The sequence below is a fragment of the Phocoena phocoena genome, chromosome 8 (assembly GCF_963924675.1).
Source record: "Phocoena phocoena chromosome 8, mPhoPho1.1, whole genome shotgun sequence".
Lineage (NCBI taxonomy): Eukaryota > Metazoa > Chordata > Mammalia > Artiodactyla > Phocoenidae > Phocoena > Phocoena phocoena.
In genome coordinates this window covers 93,697,256-93,714,822 of record NC_089226.1, presented here as the reverse complement: position 1 = coordinate 93,714,822, position 17,567 = coordinate 93,697,256, and the positions used below count along the sequence as shown (strand labels likewise).

Genomic DNA, 17,567 nt, shown 5'->3' with positions numbered 1-17,567 from the left:
GTAACCCTAACACTGGCAAAGACCATTCACACACCTCAAGTGTTAAGCTCTGTAACTCAGATTATAAATTTGCAACTTCTCCTTTTTAAGGTAATGAACAAAAGAATTCCATAACTGAGTAACAAGCTGCAGTGCTAACCTCCTAGCTGACTTCAAGAAGTGCTACTCAAATATCTAGAATGACTGCTTAGTTGCTGCCCTTGGACACAGTCCTCTTGGAGCATCACAACCAAGCTGCAGTGACTCAGTTCCAAGAGTCCCAGAGACAGAATAAAACCACTTGCTCTGTGTGTATTACATGCTGGGCCTAATAAATGCCTTACTTCTTCACTCAGCTGCCAAATTTTTCTACTATTTTATTCCAAACACAAATTACTTTTTCATGTTTCTAATAAGTGAATTTTTTAAAAGTCTTATTTGAGTCCTATTATATATTATCTAAAGAATGATTCCTGGTATCATTAACTATTTGCTTTAAAGTTATTTTAGTTACACAGTGACAGGATGAAACAAAAGTTATATAGTTTAGAATCTATGCCAGTAACTCTAAAAGTAATTCAACTATACATAGAGAGCTCACTTTAATATTTCTATTTTCCTAAAATTTATTCTTGTTTTAGTATAGGTATTTCCCCATCTTACAGAAAATACTTTTGATAAAATGAGGTCACCAAATGATTTTCTAAACTGTTAAACCCAGAGCTTCCCACACTATTCATTCGTCCACTACTGTCGTGATTTTCCCATAGGTACCAGTACCATTATTTATGCAATGTTCTTCTTTAAATGGAGTCACTGTTTAATCTTACATTAATTTATGTTAAAAGGGAAAATCAGTACCACTTTTCATGAATTACAGGTTTGATGTGCTGGTTATTTATTTCTTCTAATGCCCATTAGAATAAGCCACAAATACTAAAATCAAAAAATGTTACTCTAAGTACCACCTAAAAGCTTGTGTGCCTCTGGTGATATCTGTACCCTACTTTAGGAACCAATATAGGACACGCTACTGTTGATTTCTTTTTCCTTCTCAAACTCTCTGTTCTTCTGACCTTCAAGACCCAGCTCCCTCTTGGTTCTCCCAGTACCTCTCTTTACTCACTTTCACTGCCTCTGCTCCTTAAATGCTAGTATTTTCTAAGATTCCATTCTAGGACTTTTCTTCTCACCCTGAACAATCTGAGGGAACCAGTGGCATCTCTGTATGAACATGTCTATCACTGAACTTATTTTCCAGCCACACATGAAGGCATAGATAATTTCTTTTCCATATTCCTTCTCTAAATTAATGACATTGAAATGATCCAGTTACCAAAATTAGAAACTTCTCTAGTCAATTCACCTTCTGAGTCCATTGTTTTCAGCGCTTCCTCTCTCATTGTATTTCTAACCTCCTCTGCCCCTCTTCACACTCATCTGACAACTGGCCTCTTACTTCACTGAGAAGTAATCAAAAGTCGCACCAACATACCTACATCTATACCTATAAATTGTACCTTCTCCTATTCAAGGATAACCTCTACACTACACTTGTGCCTTGGAGCCCATCCCCTTCTGTTTATTCAAGAGTTTTGCTTCTACAATTTTTTCTGCATCTTCAATTTCTTCCTCTTTACTGGGTATTTCCTACAGGAACACACTGCAATACCTCTTATTTTTAGAACAATAAAGCCAAAACCAAATATCTTCAATCCCACATTCCCCCACAACTACAATCCCATTTTTCTGCTCCTCACTACAGCAAAACTCCTTGAAAGAGCTGCTGGCCATCTCCACTTCACCTACTTCACAAGCCATTTAATACAAACTTTTAGAAGACTGCCAACAACCTCTATGTTCAGAAATCCGATGCTTTATTCTCTGTCCTCATCCAACTCAAGCTCTTAGGATATATCCACATAGCGTAAGAATAACGATATAACTGACCACTCCTTGGAACACTTTCTTCGCTTGGCTTCTGGAACAGAACACTTGCCTGGTTTCCCTACTGTCTTACTGGCTACTCGTGTAATGTTCTTCCTCTTCCCAATCACTAAATGTTGGCTGGAATGCCCTAGTAATTAATCGCTGACCTCTTTTCTTTTTATACTAATCACTGAGGTAAGTTCATCCAATTTTGTGATTTTAAAAGACATTCATATGTCCATGGTTCACAAATTTTCATCTCTAGCCTGGGGCTCTTCCTTGACCATAATGACATTCATATATACCCAACTGCCTACCCAATACCATCACTTAAACATTTAGAAGGCAACTGAAACTTGTTTAAAACCAAACTTGTTTTTCTCCCTAAATCTGTTCCTTCCTCAGACTTTATCTCATTAAATAGCACCATAGGTTATTAAAAATCTCATTAAATAGCACCTAGTTGATTAGGTTCCATATTTAGGAGTCACCCTGACCCCTGCTTCTTTCATTTCCCATACTTCCTCTGGTAGTGTCTTACTGGTTCCACCTTCAAAAATATACCCCAAATATGATGATCACTTCTCCCCTTCTCCCCTCTCACCCCACTGGTCCAAGGCAACATCATCCGTCACCTACATTTTGTGTGTGTGTGTGTGTGTGTGTATGTGTTATGCGGGCCTCTCACTGTTGTGGCCTCTCCCGTTGCGGAGCACAGGCTCCAGACGCGCAGGCTCAGCAGCCATGGCTCACGGGCCCAGCCGCTCCGCAGCATGTGGGATCTTCCCGGACCGGGGCACGAACCCGTGCCCCCTGCTTCGGCAGGCGGACTCTCAACCACTGTGCCACCAGGGAAGCCCCACCTACATTTTTGCAACAGCATCCTAACTGGTCTTCCTGCTTGTGCCATTACCTGACTACAATCTATCTTCAACAGAGCAGCCAGAAGAATCCTGTTAAAATGTAAATCAGATCATTTTCCTCTAATGCTCAAAACCTTCCAAATCATACATCTTTCTCTTAGAATAAAAGCCCAAATTATTAGAATGGTCTGCAAGGCAGTAAAGATGCGGTTCTACCCTCCTCCCGTTCGTCTCTGCTTTCATTTCCTCCAACACCACCAAACCACAGAAAAGCTCTCCTTGCATAAGCTTTTGCAACAACTATTTTCTCTGCCTGAAATGCTCTTATGCTGTACGTCTGCATGGTCCAACCCTTTACCTCCTTCAAATCTTTGCTCAAGTGTCACTTTCTCAATGGGGCCTCCCTTAACAATCCAATTTAAATATCACACCAACCCTCCTGCTCTATTTATTTTTCCCCAGAGCACTTATTTGCTAACATACTAAATAACTTTTTTCATATGTTTATCATCTGCTCTGTTTCTCTTTACTAGAATGGAGCTCTGTAAGACTTGGAGTTTTTTGCTTGCTTGTTTGGTTTCTAGTTCCTAGAATAGTAGACATTAGTTGAATAAATGAATGAATAAATAAGCCATACTCAGGTCCCTTTGCTTGAAAGAAAACAAATACTCTATTGCTTTAGAAGGTTATATCCACTCTCAAATTTCATTTTTCTTAAATATTATTTGGCCAGGTTAACAATCTATAATGACTGGAGGACAACTGCAGAAAGATCTTATGTAGGGGCCAACAGGCTCATTCCTCAAAAGAAAACAATTTTTTTTGCATGCTGGACAAAAAATTCATGTTAAAAACCAAGAAGTATTTATATACATATTAAATGTCTTTTGGAGGCTGAAGTGTAAAACCACTGGTTAACAAAACCTGCCTAAATGTCTTAACTTCTTATGAAAACAAAAGGTAACCATTTTGCTCATGAAACCAAAATGCTGGGAATCCCAAAAGACAAATATTACCTACTGAGCGAATATTACAAGTATGGCTACCAGATCTTCTGTGTAAAATCCAATGCTTTACAGCACTCTAATGATGCAAAATACAGAAGAGATCAAAGTGACACGCTAAACTGAAAGGGACCATTTTAGGTGTGCTTTTAGGGTTTATTATGACTGTCCCCCATAATATAGTTCAGAGGCATGTTTTATATAGGGATGTATGTGTCTCTTTTGAGGGATGATATACGAAGTGCAGTGATTATACTACTTTCATAAAATGACTCAAGAATCTACAAATATGAATTCTTTCAGTCTTGGCAGTGGAATAGTTTATGGCTTGAGAATAAAAGAATTACGCATGAGAGCCACACTGGCCTTAGAAGACAGAGGACTCAGATTTCAGTCTCTGTGCTACCAATGACTGACTCTGTGACTTGAGTAAATCATAACTTTTGCTTCTAGATTCATAAAAAAGGCACTTTTATTATCCCTTCTCTCACCGTCATATAGATGCTTATCAAAGGATTGTTTGTTAACCAAATAATTAAAGCCCTTTAAGTAAAGAAGTATAAAAATTTATACATATTACATATAGAGAGGTATATCTAGCTTTGTTGCAGGATGCACCTGCACCTACAGGATTCTGAGCCTGTAAAAAGTTAACCAGTTTTCATTCTTCCAACAAAAATAAATGGAGGTAAGCTAACTAGTAGCATATTAAAAATGCTATAAAAACTGTGTCTTTCAGACTGTATTTTCTTTCTTTCTTTTTGTTTTTGCGGTACATGGGCCTCTCACTACTGTGGCCTCTCCCGCTGCGGAGCACAGGCTCTGGATGCACAGGCTCAGCGGCCATGGCTCACGGGCCCAGCCACTCCGCAGCACATGGGATCCTCCCAGACCGGGGCACGAACCCGCGTCCCCTGCATTGGCAGGCGGACTCTCAACGAACCCGTGTCCCCTGCATTGGCAGGCGGACTCTCAACCACTGCGCCACCAGGGAAGCCCTCTTTCTTTTTTTGTAAAACAGATATCTTCACTAATTCTCATCAAGAATGTGATAAAGCAGGTCCTTAACTGCAGGTAGAATGTGTTGGATATTCCACAGGAGGGCAGCAAAATGCAGGATTTCTTTTCCTTCAAAATCTGAACTCCATGTAAAATTGCTTTAAGCTACAAGTTATAAATCTACAGAAATTTGGGTGGAAGAACACAGACTAAAACCACAGGCAAGAAACAAGTTATAAAACGAGATAAGATTTAGGTAAATAGTACGTAGATGCTATAAATACAGAAACATTATAAAGACAACACAGGGGCTTCCCTGGTGGTGCAGTGATTGGGAGTCCGCCTGCCGATGCAGGGGACACGGGTTCATGCCCCGGTCCGGGAGGATCCCACATGCCACGGAGCAGCTGGGCCCGTGAGACATGGCCGCTGGGCCTGCGCATCTGGAGCCTGTGCTCCGCAACGGGAGAGGCCACAGCAGTGAGAGGCCCGCGTACCGCAAACAACAACAACAAAAAAAAACAAAAAAAAGACAACACAGAATAATTCTTCTGCACATTGGAACAGATATTAAAGCTCATGTATGTGATTTGGAAATTCTATTTTTTTCTATGGTGGTGAAAGCTTTGAAATACACTTTATAGAGAAATGTATATAAAATTCTAACCATACCTAGTCATTAAAGTCTGAGTTCTGTATAACATTTATTCATAATTTCTAAAGATCTGGGCCAATAATTTTAAGTGGGTAGGTGTCTCAGCGGATTAAGAAAAGACCAATGTTCAGCGATTGTGGGGCTGATGCTTAATTATACTCAGTTAATAACAATGCCATTGTTAGCAGCATACCTACACGCATGTAATGAAGTCTAACGAATATAACCTTCCGTTGGTCTTATGTTTTCTAATGTAAGAAAAGTAATACTGAGTGAAGAATACTAAAAGTAAAATTATGCATATCAGAGACATAATAATGGAACAATGTATATTGCTTAAGTAGTAGAAAGCATCTTTTTTAGATGTAACTTTTTAATTTTCAAATCAGTGAAACTGAAGAATGAAAGTATGTAGAAAATACTCTTAAGTAATAAACACTTGGAAAATCCACTATCATGAATATTACAGATTTAATATCCACGTTTTGCTTATTATAAATTATTTTCCATTTTTCATCATTAGAGAATATAATCATTATTGCTTCATGAAATTCCATTTTCTGTGACACCTTGTTATTTTCAATTTTAAAAAAGTCCTTTTTTAGCGTTGAGCACTCAAGAGACCTTACTTATACTCAAAAGCATTGTAAGTTTATTTAAAAGGTTCCATTTTACTTTAAAAAAGGCCAAGTATGTTGTTATTGAAAAATGAGTTTGTTCAAGTGGCCAATTCAGTTCTATTTAAGTTGAATTGTAAAATAACAAGTCAATAAATGTGGACAAAAAGTATGTATTTAAAAACTGCCAAAATAAAATGTTTAATCAAAACTGGAAGCACTAGCTTCTCTTTCACAGTCAACTTGAGAGCTGGCAATTAAAAAATCTATTATGTTTTCCTTCCCAGCATCCTTGAAACTGTAATGCTGATATAAAAATACCTATAAAAGAAAAGAATTTATTAAGTACTATTCAAAGGAGAGAGACAGATGATGATAAGCAGTTTCTGTAAGAACAAATGCAACTAATAAATGGCAGTAAGTAAGAGGATTATCTAGATTAATCAAAGTTTGGGAAAACTGTCAGATAAATGATTCTGCACTAATTGACGCATTTTTAGCTATAAAGTCTTTCAAGTAAGAAAAGTTTGTGAGCATAATGATTATGTACTTCTAAGCTGAATGAATCAGTATTCAAAGCTAAATACGTTACCTGTGCATATACTCCAAGAAACATAAACTAAAAATCTGTGTGAAAAATTTCCAAGATTATACATGAAAAGCAATACTTACTGATGTTAAAAGACTACTGATAATTTTGCTATTCAGTTCATACTACCCAAGACGTTATACTATATTACAGTTGCTATAAAAACAGTGTCTAATGTGGATCTTTAAAGAAAATAATTTAGGGAAGATTAACAATAGTGGTCAGAAAACTTGTTTTTAAAATGTTTTCCAAGAGTATTTAACTATTTTTGATCTTGAAAAGCTTACCTGAAAAGCTTTTAAATTGGTAGCTTTTCAAACAGGCTTTCATAAGAGAATTTTTTAGGTTGGAAAAAGGGTGTATAAGGGCAGCTTAAATCTTGTCCAAAAAAACCCAATTACAATATTAATTCCTTAAAATATCACTCAGCCATAAAAAAGGAACAAAATTGGGTCATTTGTAGAGATGTGGATGGACCTAGAGATTGTCATACAGAGTGAAGTAAGTCAGAAAGAGAAAAACAAATATCGCATATTAATGTATATATGGTGGAATCTGAAAAATTGGTATAGACAATCTTATTTACAAAGCAGAAATAGAGACACAGACATCGAGAACAAATGTATGGATACCAAGGGGGAAAGGGGGCACTGGGATGAACTGGGAGATTGGGACTGACATATATACACTATTGATACTGTGTATAAAATAGATAACTAATGAGAACCTACTGTACAGCATAGGGAACTCAACTCAATGCTCTGTGGTGACCTAAATGTGAAGGAAATCCAAAAAAGAGGGTACATATGTATATGTATAGCTCATTCACTTTGCTGTACAGCAGAAACTAACACAACACTGTAAAGCAACTATACTCCAATAAAAATTAAAAAAAAAAAAAAAAGACCCTCTGGACACCAAAGGCTGGGGTGTGCTCCCTTGGTTGGCAATACTCCACATGTACTGTCACACATCATAGCTGGGAGGAGGTAATGTTGTCCATGACACCATGGGAAGAGGACAACCGGAGGTTCTGTATTTGTACCCTTCAAGGACTCTGCCTTGGCTGATTTTAACTAGTATCTTTTCCCTGTAATAAACTGTAACTATGAGTATTACAAAAAAAATATGAATTCCTTGATTATTGGAAATAGAATCACAAGCCTTGCTTCTTGAAACCTTTCTAAAGTCATAATAAAAACTTTAGAAAGATATGTCAAACAAGATAACTTATGAAGCTTCTTTCAATATTGCAAAAATGAAAAAGTAAAGGGCAGAGAGAATCATCTGAAGGTACAGAAATGCTAATCATTACTCAGAGGTTTTGTCTCCTTTTTCATCAACCGTTTAGTAAAGCTCAGAGATAACTGGAGTAAATGCAACTGTTAGGTTTTAAAATGTAAGAAGTTCATGGTTTTGACAGAGGTGTCTGCTTCTTTCAAGTTTCAGCTTTTCAAAGCTCAAACTCAGCAAAACAACTGTCAATAAATAGGATTACTGTGGAAACAAGTAATGCAAAAACACGGTTAAAGAAAAATTTAATACTGAAATTAGTTCAGTATTATCAATGAGTTTTTAAACCTAGAAAATGCATATATTTCCATTAGGGGTAACTATTTATTTAGGAGTTAGCAGACGTTGGATTCTTTTCTAAACTAATTAATTACAATGTAAAAAGGGATAATGTTTTTTGTTTGTTTTTTTATACTGCAGGTTCTTATTAGTCATCAATTTTATACACATCAGTGTATACATGTCAATCCCAATCACCCAATTCAGCAAACCACCATCACCACCCCACCACACTTTTCCCCCCTTGGTGTCCATATGTTTGTTCTCTACATCTATGTCTCAACTTCTGCCCTGCAAACTGGCTCATCTGTACCATTTTTCTAGGTTCCACATACATGTGTTAATATACGATATTTGTTTTTCTCTTTCTGACTTACTTAACTCTGTATGACAGTCTTTAGATATATCCATGTCTCAGCAAATGACCCACTTCCATTCCTTTTTATGGCTGAGTAATAATATTCCATTGTATATATGTACCAAAATTTCTTTATCCATTTGTCTGTTGATGGGTATTTAGGTTGCTTCCATGACCTGGCTATTGTAAACAGTGCTGCAACGAACACTGGGGTGCATGTGTCTTTTTGAATTATGGTTTTCTCTGGGTATATGCCCAGTAGTGGGATTGCTGGATCATATGGTAAATCTATTTTTAGTTTTTGAAGGACCCTCCATACTGTTCTCCATAGTGGCTGTATCAATTTACATTCCCACCAACAGTACAAGAGGGTTCCCTTTTCTCCACATCCTCTCCAGCATTTGTTGTAAGTAGATTTTCTGATGATGCCCATTCTAACTGGTGTGAGGTGATACCTCATTATAGTTGTGATTTGCATTTCTCTAATAATTAGTGATGTTGAAGAGCTTTTCATGTGCTTCTTGGCCATCTGTCTTCTTTGGAGAAATGTCTACTTAGGTCTTCTGCCCATTTTTGGACTGGGTTGTTTGTTTCTTTAATATTGAGCTGCATGACTGTTTATATATGCTGGAGATTAATCCTTTATCTGTTGATTTGTTTGCAAATGTTTTGTCCTATCCTGAGTGTTCTCTTTTCATCTTGTTTAAAGTTTCCTTTGCTGTGCAAAAGCTCTGAAGTTTCATTAGGTCCCATTTGTTTATTTTTGTTTTTATTTCCATTACTCTAGGAGGTGGATCAAAAAGATCTTGCTGTGATTTATGTCAAGAGTGTTCTTCCTATGTTTCCTCTAAGAGTTTTATAGTGTCCGGTCTTACATTTAGGTCTCGAATCCATTTTGAGTTTATTTTTGTGTATGGTATTAGGGAGTATTCTAATTTCATTCCTTTACATGTAGCTGTCCAGTTTTCCCAGCACCACTTACTGAAGAGACTGTCTTTTCTCCATTGTATATCTTCGCTTCCTTTGTCATAGATTAGTTGACCATAGGTGCGTGGGTTTATCTCTGGGCTTTTTATCTTGTTCCACTGATCTATGTTTCTGTTTTTGTGCCAACACCATATTGTCTTGATTACTGTAGCTTTGTAGTATAGTCTGAAGTCAGGGAGTCTGATTTCTCCAGCTCCGTTTTTTCCCCTCAAGACTGCTTTGGCTTTTTGGGGTCCTTTGTGTCTCCATACAAATTTTAAGATGATTTGTTCTAGTTCCATAAAATATGCCATGGGTAATTTGATAGGGATTGCACTGAATCTGTAGATTGCTTTGGGTAGTATAGTCATTTTCACAATATTGATTCTTCCAATCCAAACACATGGTATATCTCTCCATCTGTTGGTATCATCTTTAATTTCTTTCATCAGTGTCTTATAGTTTTCTGCATACAGGTCTTTTGTCTCCCTACATAGGTTTATTCCTAGGTATTTTATTCTTTTTGTTGCAATGGTAAATGGGAGTGTTTCCATAATTTCTTTTCAGATTTTCATCATTAGTGTATAGGAATGCAAGAGATTTCTGTGCATTAATTTTGTATCCTGCAACTTTACCAAATTCATTGATTAGCTCTAGTAGTTTTCTGGTGGCGTTTTTAGGATTCTCTATGTATAGTATCATATCATCTGCAAACAGTGACACTTTTACTTCTTCTTTTCCAATTTGTATTCCTTTTCTTTCTTTTTCTTCTCTGATTGCCGTGGCTAGGACTTTCAAAACTATGTTGAATAATAGTGGTGAGAGTGGACATCCTTGTCTCGTTCCTGATCTTAGAGGTAATGCTATCAGTTTTCATCATTGAGAATGATGTTTGCTGTGGGTTTGTCGTGTATGGCCTCTATTATGTTGAGGTAGGTCCCCTCTATGCCCACTTTCTGGAGAGTTTTTATCATAAATGGGTGTTGAATTTTGTCAAAAGCTTTTTCTGCATCTGTTGAATGATCATATGGTTTTTATTCTTCAATTTGTTAATATGGTGTATCACATTGATTGATTTGCATATATTGAAGAATCCTTGCATCCCTGGGATAAATCTCACTTGATCACAGTGTATGATCCTTTTAATGTGTTGCTGGATTTTGTTTGCTAGTATTTTGTTGAGGATTTTTGCCTCTATATTCATCAGTGATATTGGTCTGTAATTTTCTTTTTTTGTAGTATCTTTGTCTGGTTTTGGTATCAGGGTGATGGTGGCCTCATAGAATGAGCTTGGGAGTGTTCCTTCCTCTGCAATTTTTTGGAAGAGTTTGAGAAGGATGGGTGTTAGGTCTTCTCTAAATGTTTCATAGAATTTACCTGTGAAGCCATCTGGTCCTGGACTTTTGTTTGTTGGAAGATTTTTAATCACAGTTTCAGTTTCAATGCTTGTGATTGGTCTGTTCATATTTTCTGTTTCTTCCTGGTTCAGTCTTGGAAGGTTGTGCTTTTCTAAGAATTTGTCCATTTCTTCCAGGTTGTCCATTTTATTGGCACAGAGTTGCTTGTATTAATCTCTCATGACTCTTTGTATTTCTGCAGTGTCAGCTGTTACTTCTCCTTTTTCATATCTAATTCTATTGATTTGAGTCTTCTCCCTTTTTTTCTTGATGAGTCTGGCTAATGGTTTATCAATTTTATCTTCTCAAAGAACCAGCTTTTAGTTTTATTGTTCTTTGTTATTGTTTTCTTTGTGTCTATTTCATTTATTTCTGCTCTGATCTTTATGATTTCTTTCCTTCTGCTAACCCTGGGTTTTGTTTGTTCTTCTTCCTCTAGTTGCTTTAGGTGTAATGTTAGATTGTTTACTTGAGATTTTTCTTGTTTCTTGAGGTAGGCTTGTATTGCTATAAACTTCCCTCTTAGAACTGCTTTTGCTGCATCCCATAGGTTTTGGATCGTCATGTTTTCATTGTCATTTGTCTCTAGGTATTTTTAAATTTCCTCTTTGATTTCTTTAGTGATCTCTTGGTTATTTAGTAACGTATTGTTTAGCTTCCATGTGTTTGTGTTTTTTACGTTTTTTTCCCTGTAATTCATTTCTAATCTCATAGCGTTATGGTCCGAAAAGATGCTTGATAAGATTTCAATATTCTTAAATTTACTGACGTTGGATTCTTTTCTAAACTAATTAATTACAATGTAAAAAGGGCTAATGTTTTTTCATTAAAAAAAGTTTTTTTAAATGAGCTCTCTGAAAGAACCAAATATGGTATTCCCTCTTCCCAAGTCAAATTATTTTCTTTTATAGTTATTGTATCAGATTCAATAATATTCTTGGGGACTTCCCTGGTGGCGCAGTGGTTATGAGTCTGCCTGCCAATGCAGGGGACATGGGTTCTAGCCCTTGTCCGGGAAGATCCCACATGCCACAGAGCAACTAAGCATGCGAGCCACAACTACTGAAGCCCGCGTGCCTAGAGCCCGTGCTGTGCAACAAGAGAAGCCACCGTAATGAGAAGCCCACACTCTGCAATGAAGAGTAGCCCCCACTCGCCGCAACTAGAGAAAGCCTGTGCGCAGCAATGAAGACCCAATGCGGCCAAAAATTTTAAAATTATTAAAAAAAAAAAAAAGAAGTGAGCAGAAAAAAAAACAGCAATTAAAAAAATATTCTTGGAATAACCTGGCCTATCAGATACTACAATTTTGAGAAAGATCTGTTTCAAGTTAATAGTTCCCTGGGCTAGTTGAGATTATGTTCCAGGGGAAAAAGAGCTTAAGACAACTGAATTTCCTCTCTCAACATCAGTGACATAAAATAACAATGAATTTCAAGAAACTAAAATACTAAGCAAAAGCATGTAAAACAAATACAAGAGAAAAGGCTTTTAGAAAAGGATCACTATATACATACAAAACCCTTCTTCCCAATAACAGAAAAGAGGAGAAGTGAGGGAGATGATAGTCAGTAAAGAAAATAAGAAATTCTATTAATATAAACAGCTCATTGAAAAAAAATGAAATCCTGTTTATAAGGCTGTCCTTAGATATAACCTACAAAACTTTAAAGACCACAACATATTTTCTAGTATTATGTAAGAAGATAAAGATCCTTAACCTTTAGAGTCATATTCTGTATTCATTATGAATTTCTAATGGCTTACTTTTACATAACACCTACTCTGTGACAATAATCTCATTTAATCCTCCCAAAAAGTATATGAAATTTTACTGTCTTTCATTTTATAGATTAGGACACAAATTACTTTAATGGGAACAGAAAGACAGTAATGGCAAAGCCAGGACTCAAACATGAATCTGTATGACTCTAGAACTAGCCACCCCACTATACGGCCTTGCTAAAAAAACACTGTTAGGCCTTCAGCATTCATGTACGAATTCTAGTTTAGATGCTGCTCAACAAAGATCTACAACTGAGCTATAGAGTCTGAGAGATTTTTCGTTTCTTCACTAAAAAAAGGGCTCTGATATTTAAAATGACTTCCTGCCTTCCATTAAAATCCTAAGGCAGTCTGGTATAGTGAATCAGTTTGGGTGCCAAATCTAGTAATTACTGATGTCTTTTAGACAAGTCACTTAATGAAGTGTGTATCACTTTTTTTCTTCTTCTAAATACCTGAAGTGAAGGAGCTGAGCTAGTCCTCTGGTTGAATATTATAATCTAATTTGAACATTAAACACAGCATCTACTGTGTGCCCTACAAAAGCAAGGTACTGAGGATTCACATGTATATAAACTGAACCACTTATAATTCAAGTTAAACTCATTTTTTTTCTTCCAGTGAAGGTTAAATAATAATCAAATATCGTGGAACTACTATATTCAATATCCTATGATAAACCATAAATAAGAAAATATAAAAAAAGAATGTATTCCTTATATTCAATGTGCTCATACAATGTTTTCCTTTAAAAGCTAAAAATAAAATTACCATATGACCCAGCAATCCCACTACTGGGCATATACCCTGAGAAAACCATAATTCAAAAAGACACATGCACCCCAATGCTCACTGCAGCACTATTTACAATAGCCAGGTCATGGAAGCAACCTAAATGCCCACCAACAGACGAATGGATAAAGAAGATGTGGAACATATATAAAATGGAATATTACTCAGCCATAAAAAGGAACGAAATTGGGTCATTTGTAGAGACATGGATGGATCTAGAGACTGTCATACAGAGTGAAGTAAGTCAGAAAGAGAAAAACAAATATCGTATATTAACTCATATATGTGGCATCTAGAAAAATGGTATAGATGAACCAGTTTGCAGGGCAGAAATTGAGCCACAGATGTAGAGAACAAACGTATGGACACCAATGAGGGAAAGTGATGGGGGGTGGGGTGGGGGTGAGGATGTGATGAATTGGGTGATTGGGATTGACATGTATACACTGATGTGTATAAAATTGATGACTAACAAGAACCTGCTGTATAAAAAAATAAAAATTCAAAGAATGTATAAATATGTATAACTGAATCACTTTGCTGTACAGCAGAAATTAATACAACATTGTAAATCAACTATACGTCAATAAAAAAATATTGAAGAAAAAATATCATGGAACTCTTAGAAATTTACAATAGTTGAGACATTAACTCAAGTAGCTCTGACCCAGGTGGACACACTGCTGCACATGTGTGTATGTATACACATATGTACACATGCATGGTGCCTGTGGGAGGAAGCGGAAGAATGCAAAGTAGATAGCCGCTTCACGTTGGACGACTGCCTGAAAGGTGCGGTGAAGGTCCACACCACCTCCACTCAAAGACAAGGGGCTGTACTTCGGTGAATGAGGATAGAAACACTGCTTCAAATCTCATTACACCGTTTGAATTTGTGGCAGAAAAAAATATCTTTTACCATAAATATCAGTTGTTGTAGAACATCAGAGATTTGGGGGAGAGAAAAAAATCTCACAGCTTATCAATCCCAGTCGAATATACTTTGATCAGCCTTTCTCAAACTAGGGCTCTGGGAGAGAATTAAGCCTAATGCTCCAAGGCATGTACACCACAAGTTATTAATTAATTTCTTTCCTATGTATCTAGAATTACACTGGTTATGTAAAAACCTTCGAAAAATAAAATCATTTCCTGTGTTCTGTTGATCAAAACAGGAATCCTGATTGAACTCATTATTTTGCCAGCATTTAACAGCTGCTTACCACTGCAAACAGAAGAGGTGATGTTGTACAGAAAAGGATAAAACTGCATACAGCGAATCAACTTCAGGCTGTTTTCACACTCTGGGCATTTGGTAGTTAATTTCAAAGCCTGTCTAAAGGCCTCAAGTGCCCCACTGATATTCTTCAGAGCAAGGTAAGCATTTCCCAGGCTCAAAAAGGTCAGGGGCTGAAAAGAAAGAAAAAAAAAATCAGAAAATGTTAATGAATTAATATTTTCTGAGAGTTACAAAACCTTTACAGTATATGTCTTTTGGCTTTTTTTAGGTTACCTCATAAAAGTTACCCCAACTGTCCATTTTATTTACATCAGCTAAACTGTTTAATATAAATTTATTTTTTACCTTTTTACTAAGATAAAAAATACATAAAGTATGTAACATGCACTAGTCTTAAGCGTACAGCTCAATGAGTTTTTATGTATGTATATACCCCTGTAACCACCACTCATCTAAAGATACAAAACATCTGGAACATTTCTGGTGCCCCAAGAAGTTCCCCTGGGCAACCCAACCCCAACCCCAGAGGTAACCACTTGATGTGATGTTGTGACTATCACCATAGATCAGCTCTGCCTTGCCTGTTCTTGAACTCCATATAAATGGAATCAAACAGCATGTTCTCTTACGTGTATAATATGTACCCTTTTGTACCTGCTTTCACTCAACACAACATCTAATATTCAAGAAACCAGATGTTTTTTGTGTACTATTTGTTCATTATTCTTAAAAAAAATTGATGTGTAATGTTTCATCATGTGAATACACCACAATTTATTCATCCATTCTCCTACTGATAGGGAGTTTTTGGATTGTTTGCAGTTTTGGGTTACTATAAATAAAGCTACTATGAACAGTCATGTAAATGTCTTTTGATAGACATATGCACTCATTTTCCTTGGGTATACACTTAGTAGTGGTTCTTAGGTAGGCATACATTTAGTTTTATGAGATACAACGAAACCATTTTCCATTGGACATACAGACTTGCACTCCTACCAACAACTGTGAGAATTCACTGACTTGTTATTGTCAGTTTTTTAAATTTAGCTGTTTTAGTGAGATGCTTAAGTGGCACCTCACTGTGATTTTAATGTGCATTTCCTTGATTAGTAATAATGTTGAATATTTTTTCATGTGCTTACTGGCCCTTTGGGTACCCTTATTGCTGAAGTGCTGTTGTTTTCCCCATTAAAAAAAAAATTGGGTTGCCTTTTTCTTACTGATTTGAAGGAGTTCTTTATATATACACTAGACATGAGACCTTTGCTGGAAATATTTATTGCAAATATCTTCTCCAAGTCTGTTGTCTGCCTTTTTATTCTCTTAATGGTATCTTCTTATAAACAGAAATTCTTAATTTTAATGAAGTTCAGTTATATATTTTTTTCTTTTATAGTTAGTGCTTTTTGAAATCTTTGCCAGCTATAAGGTAACAAAGACTTCCTCCTATGTTTTCATCAAGAAGCTTTATTGTTTTATCTTTCACATTTTGGTACATGATCCACCTCAAATTAATCTTGTGTATGATATGGAGTAGGAGTCAGGGTTCATTTCTTTTTCCATAGGGGATATCCAAGTACTCCATTACTACCTACTGAAAAACCAAAAGCTCCCACACACACTGAACTAGTGTGCCTTTGTCATAAATCAGGTGACCATATATGCAGGGGCCTATTTTTAATTTCTCTATTGTGTTCCATTGATATATTTAAGTATCTTTGTGCCAGTACCATACTGATTTAATTACAGTTAAATCTTGAAATCTGGTAATATAAACCTTCCAACTCTGTTTTTTTCTTCCCCTCACACCCCAATTTTTGAGCTATTCTAGATCCATTTTTATGTAGATTTTTGACTCTCCTTATCAATTTACACACACATATACATGCAATTGCTGGGAGTTTGGGATCGAATTGAATCTATAAATCAATCTGAAGAGAACTTACATCTTAACAATATTGAATCTTTCAATCCATGGACATGATGTATATCACCATTTATTTAGGTTTTCTTTCTCTTAGCAATGTTTTGTAATCACGATAGAAATCTTGTGCATCTTCCTTTAGATTTACTTCTAGATATCTGATTTTTTGTATGCTATTGTAAATAATCTTAAAATTCTATTTTCCAATTGTTTGTTGAAACTTTGTTTTTATACGCAGCCCAAAGTATTCAGTTTAGGTCATTTTAGCAGAAATATACCTATGCTTAGTATTTGCTGCATACAAACCATTTATTCTACAAACCATCTATTTACTTTATCATTAAAAATATTTTTAAAGATCTAAGAATGTTTTATTCTCAAATTGCACAGTATATCCCCGTGAAAAGCAATTATCCCCTATAATTTATCAGCTACTTGCTTTTGATTCAGGCTGTTAGGTCATCAGAAATATCTCACTATAACCAAACCAAGGTGTACAAAATATTCCAGATTAAAGAGGCCTAACCTAGGTAGTGCTCAGGTTACATTTAAAGCATTACTTAGTGGTTCACACTAAGATATACAATTAAATTCCATACATAGATTTCAAAAATGTCTTTATATTTTCCATAAGGAAACGAAGTATCATAATTATCCCTATGACTAGAATGATAGTTGTGCAAATATCTTGTATTGAGACGAACTGGTTAGCATTTTGGAAAAAAAGAATAATTTTCGTGAATTCATTCTGAAAATAATTACTGAGTGTTTACCATGTTTCAAATACTGGTTTTGACACTGGGGATAGAGCAGAAAATAAGAAAGATAAATCCTTGCCTTAGTGGATCTTATAGTCTCGTGTCACACAATTGTGAGTAAAATGTGATGGAGGACA

The 17,567-nt window shown here is 36.0% G+C and overlaps 1 protein-coding gene across 5 annotated transcripts in view; it reads right to left on the bottom strand.

Annotated features, from left to right (window-relative positions):
* TTC17 (tetratricopeptide repeat domain 17) overlaps window positions 1–17,567 on the bottom strand; it is a 157,619-nt gene that overhangs the window by 70,235 nt on the left and 69,817 nt on the right. For all 5 annotated transcript variants that reach the window (XM_065881707.1, XM_065881706.1, XM_065881709.1 and 2 more), the window contains one exon: window positions 14,729–14,915. In XM_065881707.1, the coding sequence (XP_065737779.1) occupies window positions 14,729–14,915 (187 nt within the window). The remainder of the gene's footprint in view (window positions 1–14,728; window positions 14,916–17,567) is intronic.